Raw genomic sequence first — 19,723 nt, 5'->3', positions numbered from 1 at the left:
TTGTTTCTTGGCTACCCTGTTTTTAAATAAATTTTACTGCTACTACTACTACTACTACTGCTGCTGCTGCTGCTGCTACTACTACTACTACTAGTACTACTAGTACTACTACTACTACTACTGCTGCTGCTGCTGCTACTGCTCTGCTACTACTGCTACTACTACTAGTACTGTGCTACTACTACTACTACTACTACTGCTCTACTACTACTACTACTGCTACTACTGTGCTACTACTACTACTACTACTACTACTGCTCTACTACTACTACTACTGCTACTACTGTGCTACTACTACTACTACTACTACTACTACTACTACTACTACTACTACTACTACTACATTCACTTGGTTTGCCTAACATCTGATATACTACAGACATCATGATTGACAACTAGTAATTATAAAACATATTTCAGTTAACAGAACACCACAATAGTAAATATTCAAATTAAACTACAACAATACAGTAAAACTTTCACATCTAGCCAGTCTCTTTAATTCTATAACTGCCATATATTACCAAACCCTTGATGCAGCTCAGTAGTTTTTATAACATGCCCCAACATGACTTATTTGAATTGGTTGATGGTAATTGACACCTTATTGCCTAATAGGGTAATTACTTCATCATTAAAGATGGCTGTAATTGTATGGCATGTATACAAAGCTATGATTTATCCCAGTATGGGACAAGTATATAAAGAGAACACTGCCAACAATGTATGGCCATGTTGTGGCATGCTATATCTATAAAAAACAAGTGAGTTACTTCAAGTGTTTGTTTCTCAATCTGGATAAATAATAGCTGCCTTTGTTGTCATGAGTTGAATTTTCTGAAGGATGCCATCAACTACATGTAATTTACCATGTAAACAATAAGATACTTAAAATAAGGTACTTAACCAATGTTATATACTTTAAGAACACATACAAAGACAAGACAGAACACACTATATATAACAAATAATTCGGCCAGAAAAAGAAAGCAAATTCTCACCCATATACATTTACCTTTTACAATCATTTATGGGTTTTGAATTATTCTAAATCATTCTGTATAATTAAACCAAAATTTTGGCCTAAAATTGCAAGAATTATAAACTCATGATCTGGTATCATTAGAAGAAGGAGAGACATGACAGTCCAAGCAGAGAAGCACCAAGGGATTCTATAAATAGGAAGGCAATGCAAGGTCCCTGAGACATCCTTCCATCTAATGCTGTATTTCTAAGTTCTGGACACAACATCATGTTCGCGGGAAGTTTCTATAAATTTCCTGTAGACAAAAACAAAGTTGATGATTGAGATTTCATAATACAATGTACTTGCACTCCTTACACTTTCAAAATTTACATAAGTTGATTTTGGCAATGTGTGTTAACCAAGATGTGATCATGCTATAGCTTTGATCTCAATGGAAATTATGACATTGTCACTGGTTCATTTCTTAAAGCTGTGAATGTAGTGAACAAGTGATGTATTATGTATCAGTATTGGTTCTGACCCCCCCCCCCCCTCCCCAACAGGATATTTGGTCAGATGATAGGCCAGCTGGTGACAGATTATTTTAATGTATTAAGAGATTCACTCCTAATTGTTTGAATATTGTGAATACAGATTTATAATTAAGAATTTTGCCTATAAATATTAAAGATGAATAATCAAAGCCATCCTTACTTGACAATACTTGGCAATTCTTCTGCTCTACACAAATGCTTGTGTCCAAAACCTCGGTCTCCCCTGAAAGCAAAAAATTTCAGTTCACCATCTTCTTTTGCTCGATTGGATCCAGCATGTTTGGCCAACTACAGAAAAAAACGTATATGATTAGTCAGAGGGGTAGGTCTGACAAAGAAATAGAAAAAAAAATCACAGTCACAATACTAGACTGATAAAAGAAAACGTTACAAAAATTGTTTATATAACATCTATTTCCCCATCTCAATGCTGGGATCAACAGAAGGTTTCAGTCTTTTTCATCTATTAAGAACATGTCTTGATACATGTGAGCCAAATTATTGAAGTATGAGTACTCGAGAGGCTAGACAGTAAGATATCTAATGTCACTCTGCCCTCAACAGTCCATAAAAGGGGTTGGCCAATGTATGAGGGCACCCTGACATGACATACCTTAGAGACTATCACGAAGCCTACAATTAGTAAATATTTTCCATATCATATATCACCATTGACACACACACATATCAACACATCACTTTAGGGCTGTTTCCAGTGACCTTAACAGGTGTTGTTATGGTTTACAGGACAGAAATATTTGGGTTTGGGCCAAAGGAACTAAAGTTCTTGTTAGGTATAGCAGGTGCACAAGGTATGCCAAGTATACATCGTAAACATAATGCAAAGTACACATGGTAAACATAAAGAGAACACAACAGAATGTACAGAAGGCGTCAAGTCATCTTTCCATAGACATGTTATTAATGAATAGAGTAAATGGGTGAGTAAACAATAATCTGCTTTCAAATATCACTGGTGTATAGAGTTTAATTTTAAATACTTATATTATAACAGATAACACAAAAATATGTTATTGATAAATCTTGACATAGACAAAGTCATATAGCCCTATTTCATAAGGAGAACTGTACCAGTTCTTTACTTTGACAACTAGCACTGCAGTTATATATATAATGATGGGTGTATTTATCTTTGAAGGACTCTAACAACGTATAACTTGGAATTCATCTCACTTTATATTTTCTCAGGACAATATAGACAAATCTAACTTACCTTTTCCCCAAGTTTGAAAGGAACTATAAGATCATCTTGGGCATGCATGATTAAAATTTTACATTTGACTTGTTCAATACTGAAAAAAAAAGTAAAAGATATTCAGATTTATTATCACATATCTATACAGTCAATTTCAGGAAATACAATTAATGTATTGTACATTGTTGTTGACAGTTAAAGGCAAGGTGTTGCACGCCTATATTATCAGTACTTTTACAAAGATATCTAGGAATGCGGTGTTTTATCAGATTCATACATGAATTTGGCTTTACATCAACTTCAAGTCAAAGTTCACCATGGTAAAGTCCTTCTGTCTACTTCTAAATCTCAGCCACTGATAGAACCCAAACCAATGAAAGCAGTAAACATACATTGCCCAAAATTGAATGGTTGAGAGTACCATCGGCTTTGGCCCTCAAAAGAGATAATTTACAGAGCCATACTTCAATACTCAACTATTCTAGGGCTCATTTCCTGTCAAAAGCTGTACAATCTTTTATCTGTCCAACTGAATATTACCAGACCACTCAAGTGCTGGGTACAGATTAACATATTTAACATGAAACTGTATCCAATGAACAAATCCTATGTTTTCAATTTGAGTGTTACTCAGTGCACATCTGGGATAAACTATAACATGCTAAATACAAAGTTATGTCCAATGACACAAAGTCATTTCTGTTTGAATTGATGAAGTGCCCACCTGGGATAAACTATACCATGCTAAATACAAAGTTATGTCCAAAGACACACAGTCATTTCTGTTTGAATTGGTGTAGTCAAAGGAGAGTAGTTTCCAATAGTCACAAACCAATGAAACAAATGAAAGTTTTGTTTACTTTATGTTTTGATTTGTTGCACCACATACAAATAAAACATTGAGCAAATAATGCAACAAGTCAAGTAAAAAAACTTAATCAGATGTAGTCAATTTTACATCAATCTAAACAATTTTATTCCAGTTCATCCAGATGAAATCTGGGAATTTGAGGTAACTACAAATCCATGGCATTATTCCTAAGTCTGTTGAGAAGCTAAGACCATGGAAATGCTACTGTGGCTTTAGATCACTCTACTTACTTTTTTGTTGAATTATAATGCTCAAATTCCCCAAATGCACCAAGGAATAATGTGTCAAAGGCTGGCCAAAACTTCCAAAACTATAACATGAAAGAAAGACAACACATGAAGTCAATTCACTGTATCTGAAATAGAATATTACTGCCTAGGCACATCATAAAAATAACTAACACTCGATTTCTTAGTCAACAACATAACTTCTACTCCATGCGCTTCACACATTACTATACTATAGATGTGTGTACGAATGAGTCAACCTTCTTGTTCTATTTTGACCCTGTAGCCTGAGGTGAAATACTGTTACAGGTACCAAGAATAAATCAACTTTCTTGTTCTATTTTGACCCTGTAGCCTGAGATGAAATACTGTTACAGGTACCAAGAATAAATCAATCTTCTTGTTCTATTTTGACCCTGTAGCCTGAGGTGAAATACTGTTACAGGTACCAAGAATAAATCAACATTCTTGTTCTATTTTGACCCTGTAGCCTGAGGTGAAATACTGTTACAGGTACCAAGAATAAGTCAACCTTCTTGTTCTATTTTGACCCTGTAGCCTGAGGTGAAATGCTGTTACAGGTACCAAGAATAAATCAATCTTCTTGTTCTATTTTGACCCTGTAGCCTGTGATGAAATACTGTTACAGGTACCAAGAATAAATCAATCTTCTTGTTCTATTTTGACCCTGTAGCCTGTGATGAAATACTGTTACAGGTACCAAGAATAAGTCAACCTTCTTGTTCTATTTTGACCCTGTAGCCTGAGGTGAAATACTGTTACAGGTACCAAGAATAAGTCAATCTTCTTGTTCTATTTTGACCCTGTAGCCTGAGGTGAAATACTGTTACAGGTACCAAGAAGTCAACCTTCTTGTTCTATTTTGACCCTGTAGCCTGAGATGAAATGCTGTTACAGGTACCAAGAATAAGTCAACCTTCTTGTTCTATTTTGACCCTGTAGCCTGAGGTGAAATACTGTTACAGGTACCAATAATTACAGAATTACAGTAGGATGAGAGAGTACAGAAATAATAGCTATTTTTAACCTTAATGCGTCTTGTTGACAGGATATGCTTTGTAAAAGGTCAGAATGGCAATCAGGAAATATAGCATACACTCACAGACTAAAAATAACACGTCTACCTACATAAATAATCTTTGAGGAGGTGAAGGTAATTAACAAATTACAAATTGGACTAAATCACAGACCCTACCCTACACGAAGTCTATGAATAAATGTATAAAAAGAACACCCTTTGAGAATCATTGTCTAAATGAAGACATTACAGGGTAGCAATATATAGCATTAACACCTTTGGGGGTAATTATCTTGATGACGAATTCAATGTGTTCTTGTCATACACACTGACACGTATCATGTGCATACATGTCCTGAAATTTGATGAACCTTTGAATTGCCCTCAATTCCTGTCTCAATAATTTCAGTTTTTTATTTAAAAAAAATTTTGAAAGAAAATGTTACATTTTAGCTACTTACATTACATTTTTAAAATTAAATATAAAATAAATTGATATCTCTTAATGCATTCTCTACTCAGCACAAAGCTAAAAATCCATTGAAATTACATTTACTTATTCAAAGCAAGCAAACACATTTCACTGTCGAAAGGAATTATTTGATTATTTTAAAGAAATACATCATCTTCTCTGTTTAAAACAATTTCCCCTCCTCTATATTCAACTCTCTCCATGAAACATTAAGTGTCCAGTTCAAATAAATACCAACAGGGATAAAAGGTAACTTTGAAAAATGTAGAGTATTTTAGATTTTGGTGCTGTTACCGTTATCTACTACAACTTACAAAAAGTCCCCAATATTGCCAATTAATAATGACTTTTAATTCAAGTGTACACTTTTATGTTTTAATACATCTCCTACATTTGATCATAACATATATGTCTCATACTTCAAAAGTCTATGTTCTTACCCTTGCTAATGGATGGTTGCTGGCTTCTTCTCTGACATCTGTGAATGGTGATTCCAGGATCAAGCCATTGGGACATGACCCTATAAAACCAAATAATTGAAGAGTAAATTGAGTGATCAAAAATTCTGATTTTGATGCTTTGACTGTGGTCATAACCATTAAAATGATGCTATATACAGAGCTTTTTTCAAAAGTCTTCAAAAATGAGAAAAATGATAGCAAAATTGAGCTAAAACTGAGTGGTCTATATGCTTGCTTTTAGGCTGTTATACAAATTTGTTGGCAATGAAGATATGCTACATAAGATACTTCCTCAACCTTTGATATTGCTGTTAGTTGTACACCCTGTTTACTCCATGGTCTATGCTGCAACAAACAAATCTAGATACATTGCAATCATACATACCTTTTTCACATATTTTTCTTGAAAGCGATGTTGCGACACTGAAAGAGTAATCACAAAATAGCATTATCTGTCAAGCAACATTTCCTACTAATACAAATAATGCTTTCTATTGATTATTATTAATGGCTGAACATTTTCTATAAACATGAACACTGTATTAAATGTACTTTAGCAAGGTCCACATTTTCAAAATATTTTCACGTTCCTACCCCTTACAAAAATAGAACTTTTGTTTGAACATATATGAAATAATGTCATTGTAATGCTGATAGTGTCTTAGTAGTGGTATGATAGTTCAAAACTTACGCAGTGCCAAGGGAGTGACCATATAAAAATAATTTGGAAACACCAATTTTTGGTTTCAGCCATTCATACATAACTTCAGCATCTTGCATAACACCAGCACCATCTGCCCTACCAGTTGAATCTCCATAGCCTACCAATCGAATCATAGTATGCCTTGCATCAATTATTGTACAACCAATTACATCACAGTATGTGTTGCATCAATTACTGTACAACCAATCACATCACAGTATGTGTTGCATCAATCACTGTACAACCAATCACATCACAGTATGCCTTGCATCAATTACTGTACAACCAATTACATCACAGTATATGTTGCATCAATTATTGTACAACCAATTACATCACAGTATATGTTGCATCAATTACTGTACAACCAATTACATCACAGTATGTGTTGCATTAATCACTGTACAACCAATCACATCACAGTATGTATTGCATTAATTATTCTATAACCTATCCAATCACTGTATTACCAATACAATCACACCATACATGTATCTTGTATAAATTACCATTAAACCAATTAAATCAAGGTATTGTTTTGCATAAATTACTGTACAACCAATCAAATAACAGTATGTTTCACATCAATTTCTGTAGACCCAATCAAATCACAGTATTCCTTGTATAAATCATTATATTTTTCAATTCATTAGACATTACACATGCATTGTTACACGAATGTCATGACTGAGTTGTATGAAAGACGCAACAAAACATAAAATTTTACATTGCTATGGAAAGCAATATCTTTGATAAATACACTTCATCTGCAACTGACTGGCAGTAATATTGTTACCTGTAAAGATGGTTGTTCACATTCTTACAACTGGGACTTTGTTTACACCTGTTTACTTTTCTAACCCTTTTGACTGCATACAGTAATGTAAAATGAATATGCTATAATGTAATAATCTTGATAATCAAACTGTGACATGATAATCTTGATAACCAAACTCACTACAAATGTGATAATCTGGATAATCAAACTGTGATGTGACATATACTGATAATCTTGATAATCAAACTCACTATAAATGTGACAACCTGTGATGTGATAATCTTGATAATCAAACTGCGATCGAGATAATCTTGATAATCATGATAATCAAACTAACTATATATCAACGTCATAATCTTGATAATCAACACTCTGATGTGATATCTAGTTTGTATCAAGAGACAGTGATAAGCTAATGCTAACCTCAAAATATCATAATTTTACTTTGTTAATCAAACACTATGATGTAATAATGTAACTGCTTACCTCAACAGTCAAATGCTAAGACATGATAATCTTGCTTACCTCGATAATCAACTGCTAAGACATGATAATCTTGCTTACCTCGATAATCAAATGCTATGACATGATAATCTTGCTTACCTCGATAATCAAATGCTTAGACATGATAATCTTGCTTACCTCGATAATCAAATGCTATGACATGATAATCTTCCTTTGTTAACAAATGGTAGAGTTCTATTCGATGTACAAGTGCTCTATGATAGAAATGGAAAAGTGATTTGTGGATACTTACCTCGATAATCAAAAGCTACGACATGGTAGTTAAGTCCAGCTAAAATATTATAAAGTTCAATTCGGTGATCTCTCGCCCTGAACAGTGAAAATGAAATGAAGAACCATGAAAGCTGAATGTTAATATATTGTAGGATGACTACTTGTGGATAACATCTACCCAAACCTATGAATTATCACCTCAACAACCCATCCCCATGCCTATCCCCCACCCCTACCAGCCGAAACAAAAACAACTGTGAATAAACATTGTGAATTACTTAAAATTAATACAGGCTATGACTCATGATTTGATATCTACTATGTGATTGGTAAAGACTTGGAATAATACATACCGATTTCCTGAGTTACCATGGAAATACATAATGACAGGTTTGCCATCAGATAGAGCTTTTTCATAATATTCTGTTGTTTTTTCTTTGCCATTTTCAGCCAAACGCTTTGGTAATATTTGCCTATCAAAGAAATTCAAATTAATGATGTGAATACAATACAATGTGTAATAACAATAACAGTAGACAGACAGAATGATCAGTGTGCCTTCCAGTAATGACTTACTACACCACGACCATCAAAGTAAGTGATTACAGGTATGCACACAAGACAAATCTTCCAGTCAATAGTTATTTTAACTGAGTCACACTACATGAAACATTAGGGCTTTGATGCATTTAAGGGTTATCAATGTCTAGGACAATTACTGAAAACAAAGCACAGGAAATTGTTGACCAAATGTAGCACTGGATTAGAATAGAATGATGAATACACATTGTTTATTGCAACTATAGAGGAGTCAACAATTGACAATAGGTGATAACCCATGGCAGTATAATCAGTGTTTCTAGGTGATAAAAATGCAAAAGCTACCTAAATTCCTGACCAAAATTATAGTATAGGGCACGGATGACAACCTATGCAAAGGTTTCTAAATGTTAGACAAAACATTGACATCTATATACATCACAAAATATTAAGTTTGAAAAAAATCATGATTGTCTACAGAGTAGTTGAGATGAACCACTGCCCTCATGACATACTGCCCTCTATAGTTGATATATCCTGCAACCTTTGACCAACAAGTCATGCCTGCAACTTTTGACAATTTCAAAATTTCAAAGGTCAACTTTACATAAAAGGTATGAACACAAGGTTTACCTACCATACTCCTAGTGTAGCATCATCTGTTGATTTTACCAACACATTTCTACCCCCTGACAAATTATAATTTTCTGGATGATCAAAATCTACATAATATGGCCACCTTACTGAAAAATTGAAACAAGAAAAGAGATATGCAGGCATTATAATTGATAGCTCTGGATTTATACGCTTCTTGTCTACACTGGTCGTAACATATGTAGCCTCGAATGTTCATTTGTTCAACCATGTGATGACCCATTACACAAGAAATGACAGAATAGACAAGACATAGGTTGAATTTAATGATCTTAAGTTATTTTCTGTATTTTTTACAGACATTAGCAAAGATATGGGTGGTTTTTATTCCCAAAATCTGTGCACATGAAAGCTGTTTGCAGTCTCGCTGTTTGAAACAGGGAAGAACCATAGTAGAGGGGAGAAGAAATGTCAAAACCCAGTAGCGTATAAATTCAGAGCTATATAATTGACTGACTGATATTCATTACCCCAAATGATTAACATCACAAAAGTAAATATATTGAAAGAAAGAAATATCATAAAATTGGATAACAGGAGTCAGTTTCTTGGCGACACTTGTAAAAGATATTCCTATCATTTTGTGAAAGTGGAAATTACTAGATGGTTGTAGGGAATTATTCAAAGCCTCACCTCGACTCAGGAACATCAGTTCTCTTGGTACAATAGGAAATGTATGCAAAACTAATGGAAATGATAGATACATGCAAAGTATGGCAATCAAGATGTATTTTACTAATGTTAGTAGTGTCAATAGCCCTCTTCTACCCCTAAAAATGAAGAAAGAGAAAGAGAGAGAAAAGAACAAATTAGTAGTAGAACAATCAAACAAGCTTGTTATGATCATTTTGGTATCTGTGTACAAAGTTATCTATAATCCAGTCTCTTCGGAATGACTAGGAATGCTCCCAGTCAAGCCAGTCACTACGTGTTCCATGAAAAACAACTGTAAAACTACTCACCTACATGTATAAATTGTTCCCATATGACTTTAAAAATAAATTTTGATATTTTACAGACAACTGTGGTGTAAAGTCCAAAGACGTATAAACAGAGTATAACTGATAATATAAACCTAATTTTAAAAAAATTCAATATGAGATATTTATAGGCACATAAATAATACACTTAAAAAATGTTTACAAATCTTTCAAAAACAATTGCTAATTTCAGTAATGACACTGCATTTTCTTTTGTAACAGTATTTCAGCATCAACAGCTCATCTTGCGGATAATTAACAAATTGGGCATTATTAGTGACTTTTGTTTTGTGTATAGTGAAAGCTAGTCTAGTTCCTATATGGCCTCATTACAATTTACACCTCCCCTCCACTTGCTGGTTTAGTTAGAGGCCACGCTGGCATCCAGACTAAGTGAAAGCAAAAGAAGCAAATTCCATGACGTGTGTCTGATATTCTGAGAACAAAATATCTCCAACAGAGACTAATCTTCATATTGAATACTTTGTTTACTTAATGGCATAATTGATATTTTTCCAGAAAGAGGTGACATCATTACACCCAAAGATATAATGCTTGGCATCATAGACCTCATGATATTTGTGAATGAACTGGAGTTTACATTGGCATAAATTTGACTGATGTGGCAATTTTTCATATAACAGAAAAATTTGAATTGAGCCACTTTCTTAATGTTAACATCTTTCCAAACTCGTTCTGACATCATTGAGGAAAACGATTTCTTGAAAAATCCAACTCAATATCTGTTGTGACATAGTGATTGGATAGAACTGCACAATTTTCACTGAAAATTGAGACATTTTGTGGTTGAACCTCTCAACAAGTCTTATACATTCCACATGGAACCATATTATTGGTAAAATACATGGTATCATAAACTAAATTGTAAACAAACTATTTTAATCTTTTAGTTATTCATTGAAGTTATTTTAGACAATAGTTCAAAGGTCACTACAAAGTATACAGGACTGTGACCTATATTTATATATCCTGTTCTCATATTTAGAGGCCACCATTTTTCACATTTCATAAATGGAGTGGAAATTATTATGTAATATCACTACTCATATTTACAAATAAACAATTATTTTATGTGTACTAGTATTTATTTTATTTTTAACAGACTCTGGGGGCAAAGTGGCGTAAAGTGGTATACCAGTAACATTTTATTGATTTTAAACCTGAAACATAAATTACAAAGTATAGTGTATGTAAACTAGTAAAGGATTTCCTGATGGATGCAACTTGAAAATGGTTGTAAGGTATCATAAATTTAATGATATGATATGATATGATATGATATGATATGATATGATATGATATGATATGATACATCAAATTACAAGACATGTTGATCTGATCATTTTATTTAACATGATGTAAGGTACTTTCAGAGAGAAAGAGTATGTGTGTGCATGTGTTGTGAAGTTTGCTGAATGGCATAACTTTATAATATTAATATTGGCCAACTGCCAGCCAATTTCACTACCCAAGGTTATTCCATTCATGGTGTTTTCATTAGAATTACACACCATTACCTTGCTGATAATTGTTCATCTTTATGACACAATCAATGATAATATTAATTGGATGCTGGTTGAATAGTTCAAGGCAGGCCCATCCTTGCCAAATAGATGTGTAAATGAGGCAAGGGAGGGAAACCCCTTTAGATATTAAAACTGGAATCATTCTTAAATTTTGTAAACGACATTAAAAAAAATGAATGTATATGCTCTCCGTATATCCAACCTCTAAACTAATTGCATCTATTTGGCATTGCAATAATTTGCATATGATTCACCTCCTTATTTTTCATAAGTGCATGTTCATTATTCTGAGCTGAGGTAGTGTGTCAACAAAGTGATATTATCGGACTGAAAAATGCCTTTATAATTATTCAAAAGCATCGTGAACAATGCATACATGTATGTATTAAGAAGCCTGACAGGCAAGCTAAGCGAAAGCATGATATCATATGCTAAACATGTCTAAACAAACGTGTTCCCAGCTCGGTTACCAGTTCTGGAGTGTATTCACGATACAATTGACTAACTGTTAAACTCGGAATATTTATACTTCAATAACACACAGAACTGCTTGTTATACCTTACATTATATCTATCGTAGTGCGGGAATATTTTAGGATCTGGCCCTATCTCAGTACATCATACATGTATCTGAACTGTACAAGAACACTTTCCATTTGCCCAGGCTTTAACCACTTAACGGTTTAGTGTAGCGAAGTGACCAACCTTGCTGGATTTGTTTTTGGTTTCTCTTTTTCGGGTGCTTGCTCGATAGGGTTCTCATCTCCCTCCCCAGTCTTTTGGCCACTTCTCAATCGCATTTTGATGGTTGACGTGCCAAGAGCTACCTGAAACAATTCACACTTTGATATTTGCCAGCTTGAGTGCCATACTATGCAGACGGTATGTGAAATTCACAGCCTCTTATAACACGTACCACAATTCGACAAATGAAAAACAATTGGATACTCAGAGTTATGATAATTTAGTGAGGTGTTTTATTTTACCTTACTTTTATAAACTTGAAATAGTTTCAATCATTAATCTATATTGATAACACATCATGCAATAGGCATTTAGCTGCACGTCAACAGAATTCGAACACACAGTCTATGTACAACACAATGGTGACAGCAGAGTGGTAAATTCAAAACACGATACTGATTCCCGCCACCATGGCAAAGATGTTTGGAGAGAAAGCCTTGGAGCTTATCCGAGAGATTCATCGGTCAAGTGAAGGGACATTACCTCCGTTTAATGTGAGTGTAAAATGTAATTGTCACGATTTGTTAATCAGAAGAAAAATTAATCTAAAGTTCATGGCACATCAAGTAGCGTTGTTCAATGCAGTGCAAGGTCTGTCGTAGACTGCACTCTGACGTTGTACTACTAGTACTTGTACTGTTGATGCATAGACCGTGCAGCCTGGAGTGTCATATCAATTCATAGGAGGAGGGTCTATGGTTATATATATGTAGTTAATTGTACATCAAAGTATTTACCATTTAGAACTCCACAATTTCATGAATTTCTCTATATCGGATCTAATAAACCAGATAGCATGTCATGTCATGGTCATGTACACAAAGCAAAATAAAATGAACTTTTATATGAAGTGTTATCATGTCAAATATGTTGATTTTTAATAATAAGCTATTGATACACACTAAATACTGTGATAAGGCATTTTTAATTAACATGACAAAATTGATGTAGACAAAGTATACATGGCCAATAATTTGCAATGGCCAGTACTGACAATACTCAATAGAGAGAAGACTACATATGCTCAAGAGTATAAGATGTACTGTATTGGGGCTCCATATACTGGCAGATCTCTTTCACTGAGAGGGGTGGTTGATAGGATGTCATAACACGACAAATCTTGCAGTCCAGCTCACAATAGACTCACATTTTGCAGGATGACACTTTAAGGCAAGTTTTAGAAGAAATGCGAGCACTATATGAAGAAAACCAAGCAGATGTGTAAGTAAATAACTCAAGAACTGAATCATTTGGAGTACAGCAAATATTTTTGAAACTTGTAGTTATTTTACATGGGATGATGTGGTCAAGTGCACTAAAATTGATTCATTTCAAGTGAAAGTATTACAGTTTTGGATGCTCTTGTAGACATGCAATTACATAGTTCATGTGTCATTGAATTGTTGCATTGCAAATTGCCAATGCTACATGTCTCCAGGATATTAGGTGATAATGAAATATATTTCAGTTTTAAAATAGAACAAGTGTAATTATTCATATGAAACAAAAATAACTATGAAAAAAATGTTTCAAGATCTTGACAAATATATCCAAAAATAAGTTGTGTACCTGAAATCATGATTTTTTCCATTTGTTGTTGAAAACGTTTTGGTTTGGAATATGTACACTGTCCAACCATAGAGTCCATAGCCCCTCCACCAACCACCCTTGAAGTTGGTGGAGGGTCTATGGTCCAACCTAATTCTTTGTTATCATGTTTGTTACTAGGGGTGCAACTGTTACTGGTGAACAGGGTTTATTTGCTGGAGTGCAGTTGCGACATGCAAGTCTGGAGAGAAACAAGAGGTGTCTGCTGGCTTATTTGTAAGTCCATGTTGTTATGTTACACTCACCTTGGTCATGTACAAGAAATATAAAAATTCAAAAATAGAAAGAATAGGTATGATCAGTATTTTTTTCATGGGTGGGGGGGTGTAATAATATCTTTTTTCTTATTGTCTTTTCAAATTATTTAGCTTCATAGACATGAATTCTTATTTGAGATTCAGCTACCTGCATTTCTGAATGCAAAACTTTGAAAGGTATGTTTGCAATTTTTCACCATGAGATTTTGTTCTAGACATGTCAATACAAATCAAGTAAGGTGTTTTATTTATTTGTTATTTGTAGATACAATCGAATACAGAGAATACGTACGATGAGATGGGAATTTGGTATTGCCCTGCCCAGAGATATCAAAGAAAACTTGTCAGAGCAAGAGGTACTGTAGCTATATTGGAGCATTTTTGGTGACTGTTTTGTTACTTATAATGACTATTCTAGGTGTTGGCTATTGTATCTTTTTTAAGGGAACTTATCTTGTGTGTTAAGCTGTAAGCACTATCTTACAGCGTGATGAATAACAACATCGAGGGTGTGCACCCAAAATTAGTGCCTCCAATGGTCAGATTATTTCTCATTACAACAATCAATGTTATCAATGTAAATGGACATTGCTATCACACATCAGATAAACGTTTACTTCACATGTGATAAAAAATACTTGATGTATGGGCAATTGTGCCTTCCTTGCCTTGTTAGGACCCAATCTGTATGCTTGTATTGGGGTAGTAATATATAATACTGTGTTTTTAATGAAATATATAAAATAAAAGGAAATTATAAATATCTTCATATGATAGTGGTGAAATGAAAATATGTATAGTAACCACATGTCCTCTGCCTGCAGCACAGCCCTAACATCAGATAAAAAATCTATATCTGAACAGCACTCCTAGAGGCCAAACTGTATAATCTATTGTCTTTCCAATAACTGACATATACTATTAATAACATGTTATTGTTGTCATACAGGTACAGTGGTTCAACAAGTATTCCAAGTCACTTGGAGATTACATGAAAAGTATTGGTGACACAGGTCTAAATTTGACACAGGTATGTTTATTGATACCTAACTTTTTTATTTATTCCATATACTATTCTTGAAGAAAACTTTGCCAAATCTTATGAGTGATGACAATTTTGCATTTGATAACACTTAGACTGTAAGATACATTGTTATTCAAACTAAATCAGTCTGCTCTCAATGAGTGCTGGCTGATGTGGTGACACAACACATATCTTACAGTCTAGGTAACACTGAGACCAACTAATTTATCAGTAATAACAGTTAGTCTAATGTCACAGCCTCCTCCACTTTGTTGTTGTTCCACTATTGGGAAGTCTGTTTTGTCGGGTTATCAACCAAAGAATTATAATGTGTGACACTAAAAATTAAGAAGCCATGTTTCAGATTATATAAGAATAGTACAATGTACTTTTTTTGTATTCATCTTCAGTGATGAATTGATAAAGTGTAGTAAAGTTTATACCACTGTGGAATAGTAGTTACATGTAAAGTATTTAGGGGTGAAATTTGATAGGGAAAAGTTCCTTACCTGCATTTCAAGTTGTACACTTACCATTATATTTATCATGTGTAGCTTCGTGGTTTCTGACTATGTTTAATTTGTGGTTATAATGAGAAAACATTTATCCTGTAATCTTCAAATGTGTAAGAGTACACAATCAGCCATGGATTTGTTTCCAAGTTTTCCATCCTTTTTTAACGAAACAATACCATGTAAACCAGCGTTTTTAATACCAGTTTATAGGAAGGCATTTGATGTTATGATTTATGTATTGGCTAGCAAGACAGAAAAGGAGAGTCTTAAGAATTGATATAGGTAATGGGGGTGTGGTGAGGTGTAGAGTCTACTACCCTGTGTCCATCTTGATACACACCCAACAGTCCTTAGCATAGACAGATCTGAATTTTAGACATTTTTTTTTCAGGAAATGCAGCCTCCAAAATCCTTATATATTGAAGTAAGTCATTTTCTTTATTTTCATAATAAGTGACATAATCACATCTATATAAAAAAAATGGATAAAGCCCTTTACAATAAATAAAGCTCAAAATATATTTATATGAAGATGTCATCTATGTGTGACATTGTCAGACAGCAACTTTTGAATTTAAAGTAGAAATTGCTACTCACCTGAAATCTGATAAACTTGAAAAAAGGAAAGTCTTCTTCTCAGAGTCTCACTAGACAGTGTTCTCAAAACTTTTTGTTCTGAATCACCATGGTTACAGTGACATCACCATGACTACAGTGACATCAGAAGCAAAAGATTCAGAGACAAGCATACCCTATTCATTAATGCATTTAAGAAGAAATGTGCACACCTGATAAATTTGATATTCAGTCCACGTGTTGTAATGTATTTGGTGTCGGAAAGTGAAATGTCACCTTGGAAGTGGTGAAAATGGCAGTTTATACAGTGATACAGTTCAGAAAACAGGGTTTGTGCATTAGTGTGGTAGTTGTACAGTACCCGCACACTCCTCTCATACCTAACTTGTCATATTTCTTCTACTTCTAGGTTAGGTGTTTGGTAGACGTAGGAGAATTTGAATCCACACATACCTAACTTGTCATATTTCTTCTACTTCTAGGTTAGGGGTCTGGTAGACGTAGGAGAATTTGAATCCACACATACATGTACCTATCTTGTCATGTTTTGTCTACTTCTAGGTTAGGTGTTTAGTAGACATAGGAGAATTTGAATCCATACATACATACATGTACCTAACTTGTCATATTTCTTCTACTTCTAGGTTAGGTGTTTAGTAGACATAGGAGAATTTGAATCCACACATACATGTACCTAACTTGTCATATTTCTTCTACTTCTAGGTTAGGTGTTTAGTAGACATAGGAGAATTTGAATCCACACATACATGTACCTAACTTGTCATATTTCTTCTACTTCTAGGTTAGGTGTTTAGTAGACGTAGGAGAATTTGAAACTGAGGATGGCACCATCATTTTACTGAAGAAAAACAGTCAGGTACAGGAATAAAAAGACAATCTTTGAAATTCTTGCATGAAAATATTGGATATGAAAGTAAATGTACCAATGCATAGTAAGAGTAAATACCTAACTAAAGAGGCTAGGCATGAGAAATCAAGTGAAATCAAATCAAATCAAATGATAATGACAACATTGTAAGTTCTTACTTTGTATGTATTCTTGTCTATGACAATTGTAGTTTCGTTAACATATAAAACTGAGTTTGAATAGCTGATTTTCCTGTTCCAAGATGCATTGCGTGAGAGAACATCGCTTATGTTGTTAGATTTAGTCTTGTTTTGTCTTTATTACATTTGAAATAACATTTTCATCAGGAAATGATGGTAAGACATGTTGACCTCTTTAATTATGGGTGATTTTATACAACAAAGACTGAATGCCATCGATGACAGAGTGGGATTTTACGGGTAAACCCAGGGTGCCGTCATGTGACAACCATCCCCCTGAGTAGTGTGTGCAAACCCCGTCGCATGTACAGAATACATGGCATTGTATGGAGAGATGCGCAATGCATCTTGGAACCAGCAACAGGTCTTTTAAGGTTTATAGCAGTTTTTGTACAAACATATTGTAGTAGATGTACATAGACAGGTACATAGCAAACTATTAAATTGTCTTTACCACATAGGTTCATGGCATTAGATTGTATCTACATGTACATAGGTTCGTGGGGTTGTCAATTGTAATTTATGTGATTTCTATCACAGTTTGAATGATGTGAAATATATATGTCTATCAATTTATTTTACAGCACTTTCTGCAGAGATCACAGTGTGAACACCTTATAAAACAAGGAATATTGGAACATATTGTATGACACTGCCTGTCTTTGATAAATACTGTACATAAAGTGGCACAAGCCCAGTTCATAAGTTTTGTACTTAAAGTGGCACAACTGAGTTTATAATCTTTATACTTATAATGGATGATTCATCGATAAATTGCCACCAACAAAAACCGGTTCCTCTTGGAATTGCTGGCAGCAGAAATAGGATCAAGTTTTTTTATCATCAAATTCTTCCCCGACATCCCTACAACACAAAAAAGATCTACACAGAAAATGACATGCCAGTAGACTACCTGTCAAGATTTGGAGATCTCCATAACAAAGTCTGTCCTTCAAGTTTAGCATATAATAGCACATCTAAGCAAGTGAAATATATCAAGAACTTACTTCAAAATTTACAGAACATCAGGAATTTCTGCTGTTTTTGAGCCTTTTTAAGGAAAAAATTATATTAAGACATTGAAATATTTCTGAAGATTATAAGATGTGATTGCAGTAATGAAAACACTGAAGCTTGTATTAAAATACTGTGCTCCACTATTTGTCAATATATCAAGATATTCCATATATCACACTTGCAACACATTTTTGTGTTTTTAATAACACATATATTATGAAATATATTATCAATATCATATTCCAAAACTGCTTTAACTTGTCAATAAATGTAACCATGAACTCATAAATCAGTTCTGGTTAATGGTGTACTACATTACTTGTTTGTTATTTATATCTGACCACTATGTTTGAGCAGTAGATACACCCTTTCCCTGTAGATTCCACGGTGTAGATACAACTGACCAGTAGGTACGAGTATTAGTTAATACACCCTTTCCCTGTGTCTAGATACAACTGACCACTAGGTACGAGTGTTCATATCCCCTTTCTGTGTGGATTCCATGGTCTAGATACAACTGACCACTAGGTATGAGTATTAATTAATAACCCCTATCCCTGTGGATTCCATGGTCTAGATACGACTGACCACTAGGTACGAGTGTTCATACCCCCTTTCCCTGTGGCTTTTATGTCTGTGATCAGCTATAATCATTTTGATATCAATCACCAAGTGTGAATGAATGAAAGCCGACTTAAAGGTTCCACACTTTTAGTTAAAACTGCCTGTGTACAAATCAAAATGTCATGTACTGCATGGATGTATGACCATAGGCAAGGACCATCAATTCACTCAAAATTGAAAGGAATCCGACATCAGACAATGTTTACTGTCTAACGTCTTGACCTGGTGGCAACAAATGTGTGAAAAACAGGCATAAAATGTCCATGGTTGCAATGTGTTGTAATACTAAAAACTCTTGTAAAGTTCTCCCCCACTGCTATGATTGTGTGTGTATATACATACATTAGTATGCAGTTCTATAGGTTGTCTTTCATATGTGTACACCTTCACAACTGGACATGCAGAACAGGATTGGGGTAACAATATACCACAACTTGATACTTTGTCAGTGTTTTTTTTTTATATTTTAATGAAATAAGTAACATGGGAACTGTACACTTTGAAGACATTCCCATCAAATGATGGAAAATAGTAACATAAATT

General features: G+C 34.1%; 2 protein-coding genes across 2 annotated transcripts; one reads left to right on the top strand and one right to left on the bottom strand.

The window, feature by feature from the left end:
* Positions 1 to 1,152: 1,152 nt before the first annotated feature.
* LOC144453575 (lysophosphatidylserine lipase ABHD12-like) lies at positions 1,153 to 12,639 on the bottom strand. The gene is made up of 12 exons (XM_078144895.1): positions 12,453 to 12,639; positions 9,854 to 9,990; positions 9,204 to 9,309; positions 8,380 to 8,499; positions 8,046 to 8,122; positions 6,499 to 6,628; positions 6,193 to 6,230; positions 5,787 to 5,866; positions 3,839 to 3,918; positions 2,756 to 2,834; positions 1,682 to 1,809; positions 1,153 to 1,280 (listed from the first exon to the last, which is right to left on the bottom strand). Exons 1-12 carry the CDS (start codon positions 12,545 to 12,547, stop codon positions 1,232 to 1,234), a joined length of 1,119 nt encoding a protein of 372 aa, XP_078001021.1. The 5' UTR covers positions 12,548 to 12,639; the 3' UTR covers positions 1,153 to 1,231.
* Positions 12,640 to 12,857: 218 nt separating this feature from the next.
* LOC144453669 (DNA replication complex GINS protein PSF1-like) lies at positions 12,858 to 18,189 on the top strand. Its single transcript, XM_078144999.1, has 8 exons — positions 12,858 to 12,985; positions 13,648 to 13,712; positions 14,220 to 14,315; positions 14,622 to 14,712; positions 15,306 to 15,386; positions 16,287 to 16,319; positions 17,274 to 17,348; positions 18,124 to 18,189. Exons 1-8 carry the CDS (start codon positions 12,902 to 12,904, stop codon positions 18,187 to 18,189), a joined length of 591 nt encoding a protein of 196 aa, XP_078001125.1. The 5' UTR covers positions 12,858 to 12,901.
* The last annotated feature ends 1,534 nt before the right edge of the window (positions 18,190 to 19,723 follow it).

Source organism: Glandiceps talaboti, chromosome 2 (assembly GCF_964340395.1).
Source record: "Glandiceps talaboti chromosome 2, keGlaTala1.1, whole genome shotgun sequence".
NCBI classification, from domain to species: Eukaryota; Metazoa; Hemichordata; class Enteropneusta; family Spengelidae; genus Glandiceps; species Glandiceps talaboti.
The sequence above is the reverse complement of the archived record's forward strand: the minus strand, read 5'-3'. Positions and strand labels throughout refer to the sequence as shown.